Source organism: Buteo buteo, chromosome 18 (assembly GCF_964188355.1).
Source record: "Buteo buteo chromosome 18, bButBut1.hap1.1, whole genome shotgun sequence".
Classification (NCBI taxonomy): Eukaryota; Metazoa; Chordata; class Aves; order Accipitriformes; family Accipitridae; genus Buteo; species Buteo buteo.
This window is the reverse complement of record NC_134188.1, coordinates 10,510,735-10,527,816: the sequence shown is the minus strand read 5'-3', so window position 1 is coordinate 10,527,816 and position 17,082 is coordinate 10,510,735. Positions and strand designations below refer to the sequence as shown.

The 17,082-nt window shown below is 38.1% G+C and overlaps 1 protein-coding gene across 2 annotated transcripts in view; it reads right to left on the bottom strand.

Annotated features, from left to right (window-relative positions):
- The window catches only part of CWF19L2 (CWF19 like cell cycle control factor 2), a 93,338-nt gene that overhangs the window by 56,749 nt on the left and 19,507 nt on the right, over positions 1 to 17,082 (bottom strand). For both annotated transcript variants that reach the window (XM_075050006.1, XM_075050005.1), the window contains 5 exons: positions 13,916 to 14,035; positions 12,450 to 12,543; positions 11,193 to 11,308; positions 8,911 to 9,629; positions 3,654 to 3,750 (listed from right to left, as the gene is read on the bottom strand). In XM_075050006.1, coding sequence (XP_074906107.1) covers positions 3,654 to 3,750; positions 8,911 to 9,629; positions 11,193 to 11,308; positions 12,450 to 12,543; positions 13,916 to 14,035 — 1,146 coding nt within the window. The remainder of the gene's footprint in view (positions 1 to 3,653; positions 3,751 to 8,910; positions 9,630 to 11,192; positions 11,309 to 12,449; positions 12,544 to 13,915; positions 14,036 to 17,082) is intronic.

Genomic DNA, 17,082 nt, shown 5'->3' with positions numbered 1-17,082 from the left:
GTTTAAGCATTTTAAACCTCTACAGATCTTTATAACAGAATTAACTATTAATTCCATTTATTTATGTTTTGATATATTTTTTTAAACTTGGATGACACAAAAAACCTAAAGAAAATGTCAATATAATTCACACAATTCTTTACTGGAGATAAAAAATTGTTCAGAACAGAGGCATCTAAAGTATAGAAACATATAGTCATAAAAACACCAGAAAAATTATGCTTAAACATTATTCAGTTATACTAATAAATGTTCTATGTAGCTAGCATAGATACTACTTTATGTATAGGAAGCCAAATAAGGAAGCCTGAACACATCAAGTGTACAACCTTTCCATGTTATGCTACATATCCTTTTATTTATTTTTATATATATACACCCACACTCACATATGTACACACAACCCCCCACGCAGTGGGTCTAGGGAACTCTCTCTTAGACATTTTGGCTGTGCAGTTTCACATCTCTCTACACCGCATGTCCAATTTTGGCACTTAAGACCTTACTTTGGGTATTAAAATGGACAAGAGTTGGAAAATAACAACTGTTTACAGTCTTGTGTAAATTGTTTTTGATGCTCCTGCTCTCTCATCCATCTGTTTATTAAATAAATACAAGTATTTTTTTGCTAAGAATTGCCAGGTGTCAACCTATCAACCTATAAGAAATACAACCATTTATACTGTGACCACTCTGCCATTTCATTGATTGGACTCCAACAATCATTCTTATACTTGTCACCCCAAAATTAAGTCATTTGATCAACACCAAGCAGCAAGTCACTAACAAAAACAGATTCAGAATTCATTTGTCCCACATGGTCAACCTTGAGCTCTGGCCACCAGGACAGGCTGTTACATAACCATCTGTTCCGGTGTGTGGGGATGAACTTGTTTAAACAAGCTGCCTTTTCAATTTGACCAGAGAAAGTCCATGAAAATATATTTAAACAGCAACAAGGCAAAAATTAGCTGTTTTATTATTTATACTGTGTTTGGTTTGTTTTTTGTTTTTTTTTTTTTTTTTAATTAGGCTAATTCAGAGTGCAGATGTAGAAAAATGTGTATATAAAATTAACAGTAAAATGGTAACGTTTGCCTCCGCTACATTATTTTGGTCAAAATGGTAGAATAATAAAAGAATCACACTCTCCCCACAGAACACCCCTATATTTTTATTCAGACTACTCTTATTCAGTTACTGTCAGGTTGAAAAAACTCACACTTGTGCCCAAACTTTTATTTGGACAATGCTATTGAAGCTGAGCAGTAGAAAAAAAGAAGTTTACAAATTTTTGCTGCTCTCCATAAGAGTGTTTGGAAAACTTTCCCCTCCCCAGTACTTTATGGCAAGTAGTGTACAGATAGCTTCAATCATTTTCCCCTGTAGGAAAATACCTTAAGTTATCTTAAGTGACTGTTATGGGTTTGCGTGGCACGGTTTTTTTGGTAGCAGGGGAGGGGCCACAGGGCCAGTTCTTTGAGAAGCTGCTAGAAGCTACCTTGGCTCCAAGTCAGACCCGCCTCTGGCCAAGGCCGAGCCCATCAGTGACAGTGGCAGCGCCTCTGGGAGAACAGATTTAAGAAGGGGAACCTGCAGTGAGTGGGGGGATAGGAATGTGAGAGGAACCCCTCTGCAGATCCCGAGGTCAGTGAAGGGGAGGTGTGCTGGAGGAGGGGATGCCCTTGCAGCCCGTGGCGAGACAGCAGGCTGTCCCCCTGCAGCCCATGGAGGGGGGCGGTGGAGCAGAGGCAGAGGCTCCCGAAGATGGCCGTAACTCCATGGGAAAGCCCGTGCTGGAGCAGCGTGTGACTGAAGACCGACCCGCAGAAAGGACCCACGCCACGAAAGTTTGTGAGGAACTGCAGCCCGCGGAAAGGACTCACGTTGGAGAAGTTCGTGGAGGACTGTCTCCCGCGGGAGGGACCCCACGGCGGCGCAGGGGAGGAGTAAGGAGCGGCAGAGACAAAGGTGTGGCGAGCTGACTCCAACCCCCACCCCGTTTCCCTGCGCGGGAGGAGGTGGAGAGAACCGGGAGTGGAGTTGAGCCGGGAAGGAGGGAGGGGTGGGGGGAAGGTGTTCTAAGGTTTGGTTTTACTTCCTAATATCCTTTTTTTCATTTGATTTGTAGTAAATTAAATTGATTTTGTTTCTTCCGCAAGTTGAGCCTATCTTTTGCCCATGACCATAAGTGAGGAGTGATCCCTCCCTGTCCTTATCTCGACCCGCAAGCTTTTCTTTGTATTTTCTCCTCATCCCACTGTGGCCGGGGTGCGGAGTGAGCGAGCAGCTGCATGGTGCTTTGTTACCGGCTGGGCTGAAACCACGATAGTGACTAACGCCAGTCCTGCATTAGACAAACCTATCATATAATTACATTCATAAACAGATTTTTTCCTCACTAGTATATTTTTTTTGCATATTAACTAGGACAACTACAGATTAAAACATGGAGGCATCTATTTAAATCATTAACACTAAGAATTCATAATATAAAATCTGTTTGAAAAGAAAATATTTATACGATGGACACTCTCCTAACAAAATTTTATGTGACGGGCTTTCACAAAGACCAACACCATGTCCTAATCCAGCAATAAATTTGTATGCCAAATACTCTAAAACTTCCCACAAATCAAAGAATTGATGGCTCCCAGGAAATATAATTTGGCACTTGAAGTTGTAACATGTCTTATTACTTCTTAGGGGTGCAAATATTCTGTCACAAGAGGCAAGGTAAACAGGTGCACTAACAATGTTTAGAAAAGAAAAAAAAAAGGCCAATAGTGATAGGATTCACTTCTAAGAGATGTTATTGTATTATATCCTTCAAATAATTTCAGCAGTACTTCTTAAGAGCAGCTATTTGGAGCAAGCACTTGTAAAACATAGCTTAAAAACTAACAGACTATGACCTTGCTATAATTGAAACTTTCAGGCAGTACTACTGAATGCAATTAACTCACTATAGCCATACTTAATGTAATTTAAAAAATACACTTCTAGAGCTTGGAGTGTTCCAAAAGAGTGAAATTCTTCATCCTTCAGGTTGCTGTCTGAAACAACCCTCCTAAAGCAACTTTAAACCCGCAGCTGATTATCTCAGCTCCATGGACCCAGTCTCACCCAGGGCAGACATTCTGTGAAGCTGACTACAAAGTTGTTCTCATCGCAGGGCTGGATGCAATGGCCTATGCAGTTCCTTTCAGTTTTATATTCCCGTATCATAATTAATAAGCATGCTTATACAGCAGAGCTATGGACCACAAGCATCTAGTTTTGACAAAGTTGGTGAAATAACAAAAGCTCCAGACACTGTCGACCTTGTAACACAGACTGGGACCTTTGTAGTTTTCACCTGCTCCCTGCTTAATAAAAAGACATTCAATCCTATAAAAAAAGGCAGAGGACAACAGGGTTTGGATACGCTGCCCAGCCTACAAAACCTGGGGACCTGAATCCTCTATTCTAATCTATGAACCACTGCATTTAAAGCAGAAGTTACAGTAAAAGCAGTATCTTCAAATCCTACCTGATCAAATTTTGCAGGACTTTATTTGTTTGAATCAATACTTTTTTTTTTAAACAGCTAAATCACTGTGAGCTTTGAAGAAAAATTGCAGTAAATCATGACAATTTTTCAAAGACGTTACCATGTCTCCCGTGAGTTCTGCTTTCACAATCCTCGCTCCCAGTCTGTTCATCTCCTCTTCACTAAGGACCCGAGGCGGCTCATCCTTTGATGTGTATCTGTAAAACACCAGCAGTACTAAACCCATAAAAAAACAATGTAGTATTCACCTGTGTAATTAAGTATTATATGCCTACTGTACTGGTACATATGCTCCTATTATCAAAATAATTGATAACAACATACCGTAAAAATATATTTGCAGTCAGAAGTTGTCAAGGACTCTAAAACTAAAAAGCTTGAATGAAAATTTTTAGGAGTATGTTTCCTTTTACTTTTGAGATCAATTAAAATGAAAAGCACTATGCATGAACATTTTCTCAGCATGAAAAAACAGTCAAGAGACAGTAGCAGTTATAAGCAAACAAAAAGCAAGGAAAAGAGGAGCAGAAAGAGTAATTTAAACCCACTCTGTCATTCTCCTTTCTGACTTTGGTCATGCTTTTACTTCTCAGCTCCAGCAAAATCACCTGTTTCCCAGTTCTCCTGTATGCCAAATGGCCTTCCATCCCCTGAAAACTACTTAAATGCCCATACTTATCTGCTCACAGTACAATCTTTGCTTTTAAAGATGATAAGGCTGATATGGTAATTTTCCATGGAAAATTAACTGGTACAGTTTTTAAAATATGAAGTCACCCTAGAGAAGCTACAGCTAGTAATAAATAGTATTTTATCTTACTTTTAATATTAAAAGGTCAGTGTATGAGTTCTTATGATAATAAATAAGGTCTCTAAGAATTATTGCAAGGAGGCAAACAAGTTTGGTTCTTTTTCTCTAACCCTAGGAAAGACTAAACCCAACTAACTCTAAAAATATCTTATAACTCTAAAACACAAAAGAGACATAAGAATACAGTTATGATATTGGTTCCTGCTATTAAAAGAGAGCAAGAGAATTCACTCATTACTCAATATGGTTAAACCCTGTAGAATTTGAAGAATGGGAGAACTTTGAAGATGGTGTCATCTTTAACTGCCAGATCTCCCCAGCCCTGAGGAAATTACCAAAGTTACTTTTGTCTGTCTTGAAGATGCCCAATCCAAAACCCCAAAACTCAGCAGGAATATTTACATTAACTTCACCAGAAACAGAGTCCTCAAAGATGGAGTTTTCACATCTACTTAACCTGTATTTTTCAAAACAAGGCAGACTATTTCAATAAAGGGAGCAAGAGGTGTTTATTATTTTATATATGCTTTTTTTAAGCAGTGCTAGCAGTTGCATCATTGTCTGAACTTTTTGAGACTAGAGACATTGTTTTGATTTGCTTTTTATCTTGTCTCAAATTAAACTCTGAAGCAGTCACATTAAGTGCGATTTTCAGCAAACACTAGCTGGATGGACTTTTCCTCTGGGGAGATCCCTTGGACATCCAGTCAGCACTTTTAATTAACCTGTGTCATAACTGTCCAAAATACTTTGCTTTATAGGCTGAAGAAACTCTCTGTGTTTTAGAAGAGATGAAACTTAAAAGGTACATTGTCAGCATGAGAGATGAGGAACTGAACTAGCAACACCTATTAATCCAAGCCTTCACGTTGATGACGATTTACTTTTTGTGATTGACTGACACCACTGAAAGAGTACACGTATTACAAGACTTGAAACTTTAGGAAGAAAAAGAAAGCAGCAGCTTATAAATTATTCCCAACAGATAACTACCCCACATATCCAAACCTGGAGTGTTCCAAAAGCCAGAATTCTACAAAATTCTACCAAAAAAAGACAATTCTCACTGAAGGAAACAGGAAGACAGGTCATGCACAATCTCAAACACACAGAAGCTTCGGAGTTAAGAGTCAGCTTAAAGGAACTTGGAAACAAATAAGTCAATAAGCAGAGGTTATATGGTTTTCCAGGCCTAAGTAATCTCCACTTTACTAATAAATCAGCTAGGTAATTGTATTGCCTAAGAAACACAATTAAAATATCAAAGAAGATGCACAATTGGGTTTAACAGTACTAAACCAGAAAACACATGCAAAAGAAAGTATCAGCTAAATAGTTTCTATGCTTAGTTCTCTTCTGTGAGGAAAAGAAAATAATTGTCTATCATAATAATTTAATTCTTTGAACTCAAATAAGCAAACCACTTCCATACAAAATCTAGTTTCCAAAAATTTACAGCTCTGTCCAGTGACAATTAGCATTGCACTTACTACATGTGGTAACAAAAAGCTAAAAGGTAGAGGCTTTGTACTTGCAATTAAAAAGTGAATCACCATTGTTTAACAAAAAAATAAGACTGTAGAGGAGTAGTTGCTTCTTTTAAGGTAGCAAAAATGAGGCAATGGTATAACTAACTTCTACTCAATAATTATATGCTTTAGTAGGTCTGGCTGGGATGGAGTTGATGTTCTTCATAGCAGCCCGTACAGTGCTGTACTTTGGACTTAACTGGTGACAGAATTGATAATACACCAGTGTTTGGGCTGTTGCTGCACAGTGCTTACACAGCCTCAAGGCCTTCTCCATTTCTCACTTTGCACCCCCACCAAGTAGGCTGGGGTGGGCAAGAGGCTAGGATGAGACACAGCCAGGACAGCCGACCAGAAGTGGCCAAAGGAGGCTATTCCATGCCACATAACACCACACTCAGCAATAAAAGCTGGGGAGCACAGTCTTTCCAAAGTAGCTGTGCTGATCAGAGACTGGCTGGGCATCAGTCTGCTGGTGGGAGGTGGTGAGTGACTGACTGCCTTTGCATCCCTTATTTTTGTCTCTTTCCTTAGCTTGTTAAACTGTTTCCAATACATGAGTTTTTCTCTCTTTTGCTCTTCTGATTCCCTCTGCAGGAAAACGAATGCGCAAGCAGCTGGGTACGCACTTAGTTGCTTGCTAGGGTCAACACAGGACACACACAAAGCAACACCCAGCTCCACACACACACACACCCCCCCAAAAAAAACAAAAACAAAAACACGGTGCCAGGTCTTCACATGGTCTCTCTCACTCAGTCTCTGCATTTTGAACAATCACCAGTCCAAACCAGTAGTTCACTACAGTCAAATAAAGTATACTGGTTGTCAGAACTCCTGTTTGCTATCAGCTGTGTGACACAGCTGTTAGATCTTGCTTCCTCCTTTCAGGAGTCATGGAGAAAACAAAACTGAGAATGAAGGTAGACTTACTAAAGGATTATATGTTATTTACACAGATTATGTGCTGCTAATCAGTGAAGTATTTGGTTTTGTTAAAAAGGTGCATGATATTTAAAGATGAAGGATAAGGCTCTAACCACACATAATTATGCCTTTTTATGTGCCCAAAAAAGCTTCTTAACAGGGTGGGGTTTTTTCCAGACATATAGTTCTGAGTGTATATTTTCATTTTCATGGAGTCTGTGCCTGAACTGCAGCACAGATGCACTCTCCCAGCTCACCACAGCATCCCTCCTTACATGAATACCTATGTTTCCTTATGTAAACTGATGCACTACCCAAGGCAGGCAAAGAACAACTGTGGATTGTGCAGATCTTGCACCTGAACAAAGTCATGAACAAACCTGAACTCAAGAGCTGAGGGAGTCTCATAGGCCCCACTCAGACACACTGTGAATCGCTCTTATCAGGAGTTTACAAAGTGCACTTAAGTAGTAAACCCCAGGTGCTTCAGGGCAGTATCTATTTGGGCAGTATCTAGAAAAACAGAGGATCACTAAATTCCAGTGTCGAATAATGTCTCATACACCACAGGCTTAATGCTACAATATTTTTTTTCAGAGTAACTAAAACAACTATAAAGATATATTTCTCATTTTCCAGCAAAATAACCCCTAGCCAAATACTAAAATAAACAATAAAACAAGACATGACAAACACTTGAGTGGGACTTCCCATAGTGCATACAAACTATTCATGCCAGAATCGGGAACTACTCCTGCCATGATGTATATTCAAACTCATGCTTTTTTAAAATAAATAAATAAATAAATTAGATTAGGTGAACATCATGCAAACAATTTATCTTCCTGCTATCGAAGAAAATGTAGATTTAATTGGCTCCTATCAAATTAGAAAATACAGCAAGTAAAAATCTGGAAAAACCCAACCTATACAGTACAAAGAATTGTGTAGACTAAGCTGCCTGTTCCTGGTTAGTCATGCAGTACTTATTTAATATACTATATTTCTTTGCAAATACACAGTGAGGTATCTGCAAGTACTACACACAGGAACAGTTATAAATAAAATAAATACTTCTAAGGTATCGTCTTGTTATTAGAATCCAAAGATTAAACATTAAAAGTAAATTCATAACCCTGCTATAAGAAGTTTTTTCTGCAAGTAACTGACATAAGCATATAAGAAAGAAGGAATTACGCTTGATCATATTTCATCAAATGTTGTTTCCAACTAAATTATATCATCCTTCTTACATACTCTGACCAAGAATATTTACTTCTCCAGCTTTCCCAAGCAATTAAATAACACCATCCTGACTATGAAATACTTCTGCATGTGCCTACCTATTATTGGGAAGATCTGAAGGAAAGCATTCACAGTAATAACCACACTACTTGTATCACTGGAAGAACCAGCAAACTGGTAATACTGGAAAACAGGTGGCCTCGAGTAGAACAAAAGCTCAGTTGTCCACAACTTACTTTTCTGACCACCTCTCCTTACTACTCTGCTGTCTTTCACTAAAGCAAGTCAGGCAAACTGAAATTCCTACTGCGTATTAGTTTGCATTTCCCTTGCCACTCATATTCATCTTTCCTCTTTTCCACAGAAAATGCACTATTCTAATCAATACCTTCTGTTATTTTTCATATGCTAGTACTTCAGCATATGATTTCATCTCACAGGTGGCAAATCTATCCCTGCTGTATTAATTAATTCAGTTTTTCATCAGCATTCTAACATTTCAAGTTTGTCTTTTATGAATTCAACAACAGTTAAGATACTGTTTTGCAGCTTTTTACCTAAGAGGCCAATTTTACTGCAGCGTGAACTAACATTAGAAAGAAGCAGAAAATAATCTATCATTAGCAATTCTCAAATATGCTGAGGAGACAGGACAAGTAGGGGCTGTTCATAACTTCTACAGTGGTCTGTTTTAGCTGCCCCTAGCTGGGAGGATAGCCTCCTCCTAACTAAAGAGATATGATATGATCAGATCTAATACTGTCACAAAGAAGATAGAGTTTCTGGTATACTTTACCATGAAAAATACAGCAAATAAAAGACAAGTAAAAATGTTTGTAAAATACCTAGAACATGATGTTTTACTGTCAGATAATGTTTGTTTCTTCTCAGCGATATCACTTGGGTACTCCTGTTGCAGCTTCTGTTTTTCATCACTTGGAGTTATTTCCCAACTATTGTCATCAATTTGTTCCCTAGTACCTGATGATTTTTGATCAGATGTTAATTTCTCATTGTCATCTTCTGTGCGTGTTTTGGTCCACAGTGCAGCATCCTCACTAGGTTTTTGGAAATGGCTGCTCAAAGACCTATGAACTGGCAGTTTGGAAGAGGACTGCTGTGACCTATAGTCTCTAGGTGCACTGTAAGACGATAAATCATCTTCAGAGGGTTTCAGAAATTTTTGTTTCATGTTGCTTAGAGACGAACTCTTTTCCTGACTTCGTTTTTCATCGGAGTGTTTTTCTGCTTTGGAGCTGTAGCCTCTGAATACTGAGTCTGTGCTACTGTGTCCACATTCTTGGTCTTCTCCTGACATACCTCTTTTGTAACCTTTGTCTTCTTGCGCCCATCCCTTGCCATACTTCTCCCTAGTATAACCCCCAAACACATTCCTGTTTCTATCATCTTCATCTCGTGTCTCCTTTTTCATATGCTGCTCTTTCTTTTCTTTCTCACTTTCTGAATAGTCAGTTTTCTTCCATCTTCCACTTCGATAATAATTTTCCTTTCTGGTTGCAACTTTTTCAGCTTCTTCTAATCGTGACTGAAATACCTCCATTGACTATAAGAAAAAATAAAAAAAAGTCATGCTGCTTTTAAGATCATGGGGTATCGTGAAGCTCCCTACAAAATTATTACAAGAAAGGCACCATTCTGTGAGAATGAGTCACTGTGCAAAGGGCAAGGCATGAACCATGGAGTGGAAGAGTAGTATGAAAAATGGAACTTACAGCCTCGTGTCTAAGACTGTCTGTTGGGAAGGCTTTCTGCTCTCTTCTCTTGGACTATTTCTAACTTTCATCCTGTGGCTCTAAAGTGCTAAAGCACTCCTAGGAACAGGGACCAAAGCCTCAGAACTGTCTCCTCCTGGCAACCTGGAGATTAGGGGCTTGAGCTAGGGAGAAAGGCTTCCTCTTTCTTACTCAATAACTTTGCATTTATGCTGGCCAGATGCTCAGCTTCCATAAAACCAATGGATGTTCCCACTAAACTATTTTACAATCTAGTTAAACTCTTAAAAACACTGGAGAGTGGGTTCAAAAACTAGCTTGAAACAAGCTTTGTACTCCTGTCTCAGGTTCTGGACAAATACTCTATCCATTAGGCAATTATGCAAAGTGTGGCCTGTTCCTCTTCCCTCTTTTAAGCTGAATTAAAAGCCACCAACTACTTTTTTTTTTTTTTTTTTTTTTTTCCCCCTCAAAACATTACATACTGAAGCAAATCAGGCAGGGATCTCTTTCAATCACTATGCTGTACTTTAGCAGCCAGAGTGGTTCATGCTGTTTCAACTCTAGTTTCCTGAGAAAGATTCTTAAAAATAATATTCTTTACAATCACTGGCACTGAATAATTTCTACCAGCACTGACCATGTTGGTTCTATCACTCAGAAGTGACTACGGTTCAGTTCAAAGACAATAGTATGAAGTCATACTGCCTTATCCCAGATTTCCACAACCAAACCAGCCCAATCAAAAAACCCACAGAAAACTCAAATGTAACACTATGGCCAAGATTTAACACCCCACCCCTTTGACCAATGCTTTCAAAGACAATAATAAAATATGTAAAGGGGGCAAGCTTTAAAGAGGTAATATTGTTATGGCAGACTGTTTCATTAAAAATAAATTTTGAAGACTTTTAAACCCTTCAGAAGCAAGCAGCTTTCTCAGTGTAGCTGGACTGAGCAGATCGCAAGCGGCCAGAAGATTCATAGTAGGTAAAATCTGACACAGCTCTCAAAATTATCTTGACATTATTATTATCCACAACATGCATTATTATCCACTACATGCAGGAGAAAAAAATATATTTTCTACTATACATCATAATTTTGGAAGCACTTGGGTATTTTGTAACTGGGATCATTTGAACCTCCAGATGTAGGAGTTAAGTATCTTAAATTTGCTATAGGATCCCATATATTAAAAAATATTTAACAAAAAAGATCTAAAAGGCTAGGTAGCTTTAAACTCTTCATAGCTTGAGATAAGCTTCAGAGGCTTTTTTTCCTGCTTTTTTCCTTGTATCTTACACTACACATTAAGCATTTGTGCCTTTACATGAAAGTAACCTTTTCCAAGCATCTATTAGTATGACAAAAATTTAATTGAAGATCCTTACCCCATATCTCTCAGCTACAATTTCCTCAAAATTTCGTTTCTCTCTCTCAGCCTGCTCCTTCATTCTTTGATATGATTTTTGTAGCCAACTTAATCCAGCATCTTCTACCACTGTAACTAAAGCAGAAAACAATGAGAGGTCATAGTTTTATCTCAATAGTTACTCTTATTTAACCTTACTCTGTACGTGACATTAAACCTTCACCTAAACTTAATGTAAAAATTGAAGGGGTGCAAAAGAAAAATACAAAGAATATTATAATAAAATTACATGTTTTTATAAGTTAATGCTGGATATACCTCAGTAATACCACTGATTTAATTTAAGCTCCATTTTATCACAGAACACAACAAGCAGTTTACAAGACAGGAGTGGCATATGAGAAGTTGTGGGGGTTTTTTTACGAAATTAAAGAACCTTCTTATTATTTCCACTTTCCATGTCCATTCTTTGGCATACTCCTTACATACAAACAAGTGCATTCTCCTTCTCAGAAAATTAGTGAGTAAACCACTGCTTTCCATTTGAGAAGCTAGCAGAGGTCTTAACATTCAGGACATATACTCACTGATGCCTGTCACCTCTTACAGAAGGCTCATCTCTGACTCCTAAAAGTGGGCATGAGGCTAATGGTTTGCAGGACAGACTGTCCACAGGAAAGGCTCCCAAAGAGAAAAGCCGGGAACCCTACTGTTCCCTGTTGACAGAATACAAGCATCCTTCTTATCACATAATAAACACTTTATGACATTATGAAAAACATTTTTCTAACTGCTCTTGCTGGAAATAGGCAGGATAACCCTAGGGTAAAGAAAGAAGTGAAAAGGTTACAGAAATAATATTTTTCGCAAACTCTGTATCTGTAAGGTACTTCATTTTAATGTGACTCAGACTTCTGTGGTTGAATATTTTAAAACTATGATTTGTGTAATGGAATGAAAGGAACCAAATGAGATACAACAATTTATCTTGTCTTGGTTAGAGCATGCTTTCCTTTAATTAGTTCAAAATGGAGAATTTCTGTAAAGATATTGAAGTTCAAACCACTCAAGATTAAAAACCAGTGAAGATAAATTCTGCAAAACAACATACTATGATGTTAATCCAATATTCACTACTGAATTTTCATCCAAATTTTACTTTTTTACATGTTATTCATAATCCCTTTCCATCAACATTAGTAGTAACTTGTTAGCAACACAGAGACCAGAGACTGGAGACAGGAATTTAAGATTATTACTAGAAGTTGCTGTTTACCTTTCTTAACTGAAGCTGCTTCATCCTTCTCTGGTGGCAAACCTGTACCACCATCTTTCCAATAGGGATTGAGTTCTCTCTCAGACAGCATGGCCTAAAACAGAAATAATTTTGATGTGTGCATGGCATATGGTTTGTATTTTCTATGATACTCGATAAATAAATTTTGTGAGACTTGTGTGGGAATAGAACAGCTTATTCATAACTTGTGCTATCTAAACACAGGTAGAAATAAATGTAACTCCATCCTGAGTCAAAGCTCTCAAACATGTGCTTAGTTGGCACCCTTATTACACAGAAGCAGTTCTACTATTTGACTGCATTGCCAGCATAGCAGTAATATGCACTTGTGTCCGAAGCACTGCTGTTATGGGGGCTCTTAGTTTTACCTCAAGTTACTGCTTTTCACCCTCAAACTAGATCTCTTATTGTGATTCTGTCAACTGACTTCTCTGGAAGCAGGCAAGGAAGTCCACTGGAGAAAAGGGTTGATCATGCATTCCAGCACTGACACTCATCATCACCATTGGCATGCTGTATGCATCTGTTGTATATATTATTTTGGGTATCAAAGAAAGGACAGACATTCTGGTGTAGAAAACACAAAAGTATAAAACTGGAGAGCACATGGTTGGGTGGCAGAGTCTATAAAAATCGTATTCTTCTAGGACCACAAATACATATAAATCATCATCAACCATATAATACATGCTGACATTATGGTGATTTAAGATCTCCACATTAAATGGTCCTTCAGCAGTTCAGAAAAAATGCTCAGCAAAAAATTATGCGGGGAAAAAACAAATATCCCTTCTCATAAGACAAATAACCAAAACTATGTTTTCAGATCAGACTACATTGTATTGTATTTAAGGAGCTGAATGAACAAATGTAGCAGCCAGCAACTGTACGTAAACAGAACTAATGTAATGACAGCAACCCCTTCCCCAGCCAGACCCTGATCCACCCATATGTTCATGCACAACTGTGGCATGAAAGTAACAGCAACTACTGGGAATTCTTTCTTCAGGAAGAAAACAAGCCTCAGCACCCTACACTTTAAACATAGTAACTTAGGTTAGCTTTTATCACACAAAATAATGGTGTTCCCTTCACACACACCATGGGGAAGAAGGCCAGACCAACAGTCTGTCATTAAGGAAAATATCTCAGAAGCACTTCAAATATTACAGAACTTGGTACTAACAAAACTCGCTTTCTCCTTACCTAGGAGATAGTTTAAAGTCTTTTCTCCACAAGATAAGCCTGCTGTATGAACCCTTCCTTCCCATCCCAAACAGAACAAATAACTGAACAATTTAATTAAAATCACTATCACACAACACATCAGGCATTAGTTTAAAAACTATACAAACACTTAACATATTTGAACCAATTCATTGGTTCATTCATCACACAAAATTTAGTAAGATGCAGAAAAAAATTGATATATTAATTCCTCCTACTTGCTCAAGTTCTTGAGCTTTCTGTCGTTCCAATATTTTTTCTTTGTGTCTTTCACCTCTGACAGCTGCTGCTGACGTGGTTTTCAATGACATAAAGTCTAAATTCATCCATTCTTCTCTCTTTAAAATAAACAGAATCAGTGTTCATACTTCCAAAAAAAAAAAAAAAGCATGGGTTAGGCACAAATCAAACCACTGCAACTACTGACAAATGTTACTTACAATGAACAGTATAGGTTTTACAAACACATATGAAATACTTTAATGAAAAGCAAGTACTATTTTAAGAGCCCCAATCTTTCAATTATTTAATATTCACGTACACAAATAAATTTCACAAATGTCCTTCTGTAATTTGAAATCTTCACAGTGTATTTAAGACACTAGTAAACATGCGAACCATATAGACTGCTTATTATTTGGTTAAACAAGCACTGTACATCCAGACCAGTTCCTTTCCATCTTGCTAATTCTGACTTCACGACCTCTTACATGTCTTCTACTGTATACAAAATCCACAAATCAGTAACTGAGCACAGTTCATACCTCAGGTATCTAGGCACTAACTGCACCCTCACACAGTTACACATCTAAATCCTGTGAACTGTACCCACAATAACAGGTAGAAAACTGCATTTACAAAACCTAAGCTAGACCAAGGACATTTTAAAAATGAAGACTACTCTCTAAAGAAAAGCAGCATATAAAAAGCCTAGATACATCTACCACCTTTACATGCACAAAACCTGAAGCCTCGAAATAAAGCAGTGACATACACATTATAAACTACTCTACAAAAACAAGTATTTGGAACACTTCTGTGGATAGTATATGTGAAATGTGTTCATCTGATTCGTGTCAATATAAACAATGCTAGGGCCGCATAATAAAATGTGACCCTCACTGTCTTTAACCATTTTCTTGGTCCTCGTATAACCGCAGGCCAGGAGGAGACAGATGATATGTTCTTTTTTGCCAGCCCAAAACCGGTTTTGTTGTTAACTGCACAGTGTTAAACAAGAGCTCCTGGGGGAGAACTGAGGCATTTGGATGTGTGTTTGGCCTCAGAGATTGCAGTACTTAGGTCTTGATGGGCCATTTGTGGTGTGCATTTGTTGAGGGGGAGGTGTCTGTTGTGAACTTGTTTGGGTTCTGGTGATCGCAGCTGGTGCTGTGCAAGGTGTCGGCTGTTACACAGGATGTCTGCTGCCTGGCCCGAGCAGTGGGGAGCCAGGTCAGAGATAAGTTTCTAGGAGAACTACTGCACCCACACAACCAGGAGGTGGAGAGTCTTTTGGAAGGACACGCCTAGTATGAATACGTAACTAATGTTAGGTTATAAAAGAAGCTGGTTTGTTTTTCACGGAGCGCGTCTTGGTAGAGCAGAAGCTCCTGGTGTGCCCAGCGGTGTTTGCTTGCCTTTGTTCATTTAATAAGTTGTTAACTTTGATTGGAATCCTGTTTGAGACTAAATTCATTTATCACAGTATAGCAACCAAAATGACAAGAATACACCTATTTTGAAACATGTCCTTGCAGAAGAGTCTTCATGTCTTCAGTAGGGCTCAAGTCTGAGTTGTCAATCTGAACAGATACCATATGTCACGCTTTCTCTGTTACTTAAAAATTGTATTAGGCAACACACTAGAGAATTTCAAAGGTGAAATACAACATTCCACTTCTCGGATCTCTTCTAGAAAAGAGGAGGAACTGAAAAATAATTTATCTTAAAGTGATTCAATAGGATCTACACCCACATTAGCAAGCAATGTGGATCAACAGAAGTGGATGTGCATGGCACCTCTGGAGGTCATCTGGTCCAACCTACCTCCTCAAGCATAGCCACCTAGAGTCAGTCGCCCAGGACCATATCCAGATGGCTTGTAAATATATCCAAGGATGGAGATTCCACAACCTCTCCAGCTAACCTGTGCCAGTGCCTGATCACCCTCACAGTAAATAAAACACTGTTTCCTGATATTCAGACAGAAACTCCTGTATGTCAGTTTGTGCCCATTTCCTCTGGCCCTGTCACTGGGCACCACCGAAACGAGCCTGACTGTCTTCTGTACAGGCTTCCGATCAGCCATTTGGTGATTTTTGTTTGTTTATGTCTTTTTTTTAAGTAAGCACTCTGGACTAGTCCGAAACTGGTCCTGTGGAGCACTTTACGTACACTTTGAGAACATATCTTCTAATTAAGTTTAATCCAACAGAAAATGGATTTACATGCTCCTAGACTTTTTCATCATGTGAGCCAAAATACAAAAAGAAGAGATGACCAGGAGATTCCTTTCAAAAGCACGCTCTGGCTCCAAAAATAAACAAGCCCAGGGGACACATTATACAAGAAATGCTTGGGGGAAAAAAAAATGGTTTTGCAGTATAAGTTATCACGACATACATAAGGATTTATATTTCATTACTTTATACTTTTCCAAGAAGATAGATATGATTCAGAGAACCTTTTTAGTTCTCTTAACAAGATGCACAAATTCAGAATGAGAAACAGGAACTTTTTTCAGGAGTGGAATTAGACACTAAATTAAAAATCATCATTTTCACACAACTGAGGATGTCATGATATCTAAGTACATTTACATTACTAAAATCACATCAGTTCATTGCAGAATTACTCCATTTTCCAGAATAAACACTGCTTACTGGGCACAGAATTCACATAGGAAGATCAAAAGAGGCATTGATGCCATAAATATTGTTGCTGAAAAGTTCTACACCTCTCTTCCTTATATCTGTTTAAGCACCACAGAAGCAAAAATTCATTCAACTGTAGAACAGCCACCAAAATTATGCAGAAAAAAATAACATGTCTAGTCAAGATCATTAAGTTGACCTCTTCAAGAAAATTAAGCTTAAGTTGCTAGAGCCTCAAAACATGATGAAAGGAATTAGCACTAAGCAATTTTAAGTGTAGTGCTGTTACTGATTTGTCATTGATTTGTTATTAGTTAGAATTAATCATATTTAATTTTAATAGTTTAGCAAAATTATATGTATGTTGTATTTTATATATTTAACCAACAACTAGTGTTGTTGTGAAATCCCCTGTATAGCCCTGTACCAAGGCCGGAGAAATTGGCTAAAATCATCTAGTAGGAACATTTAGAACTTAGATAACAAGATAAAAGAAAATTAAAATCTGATTA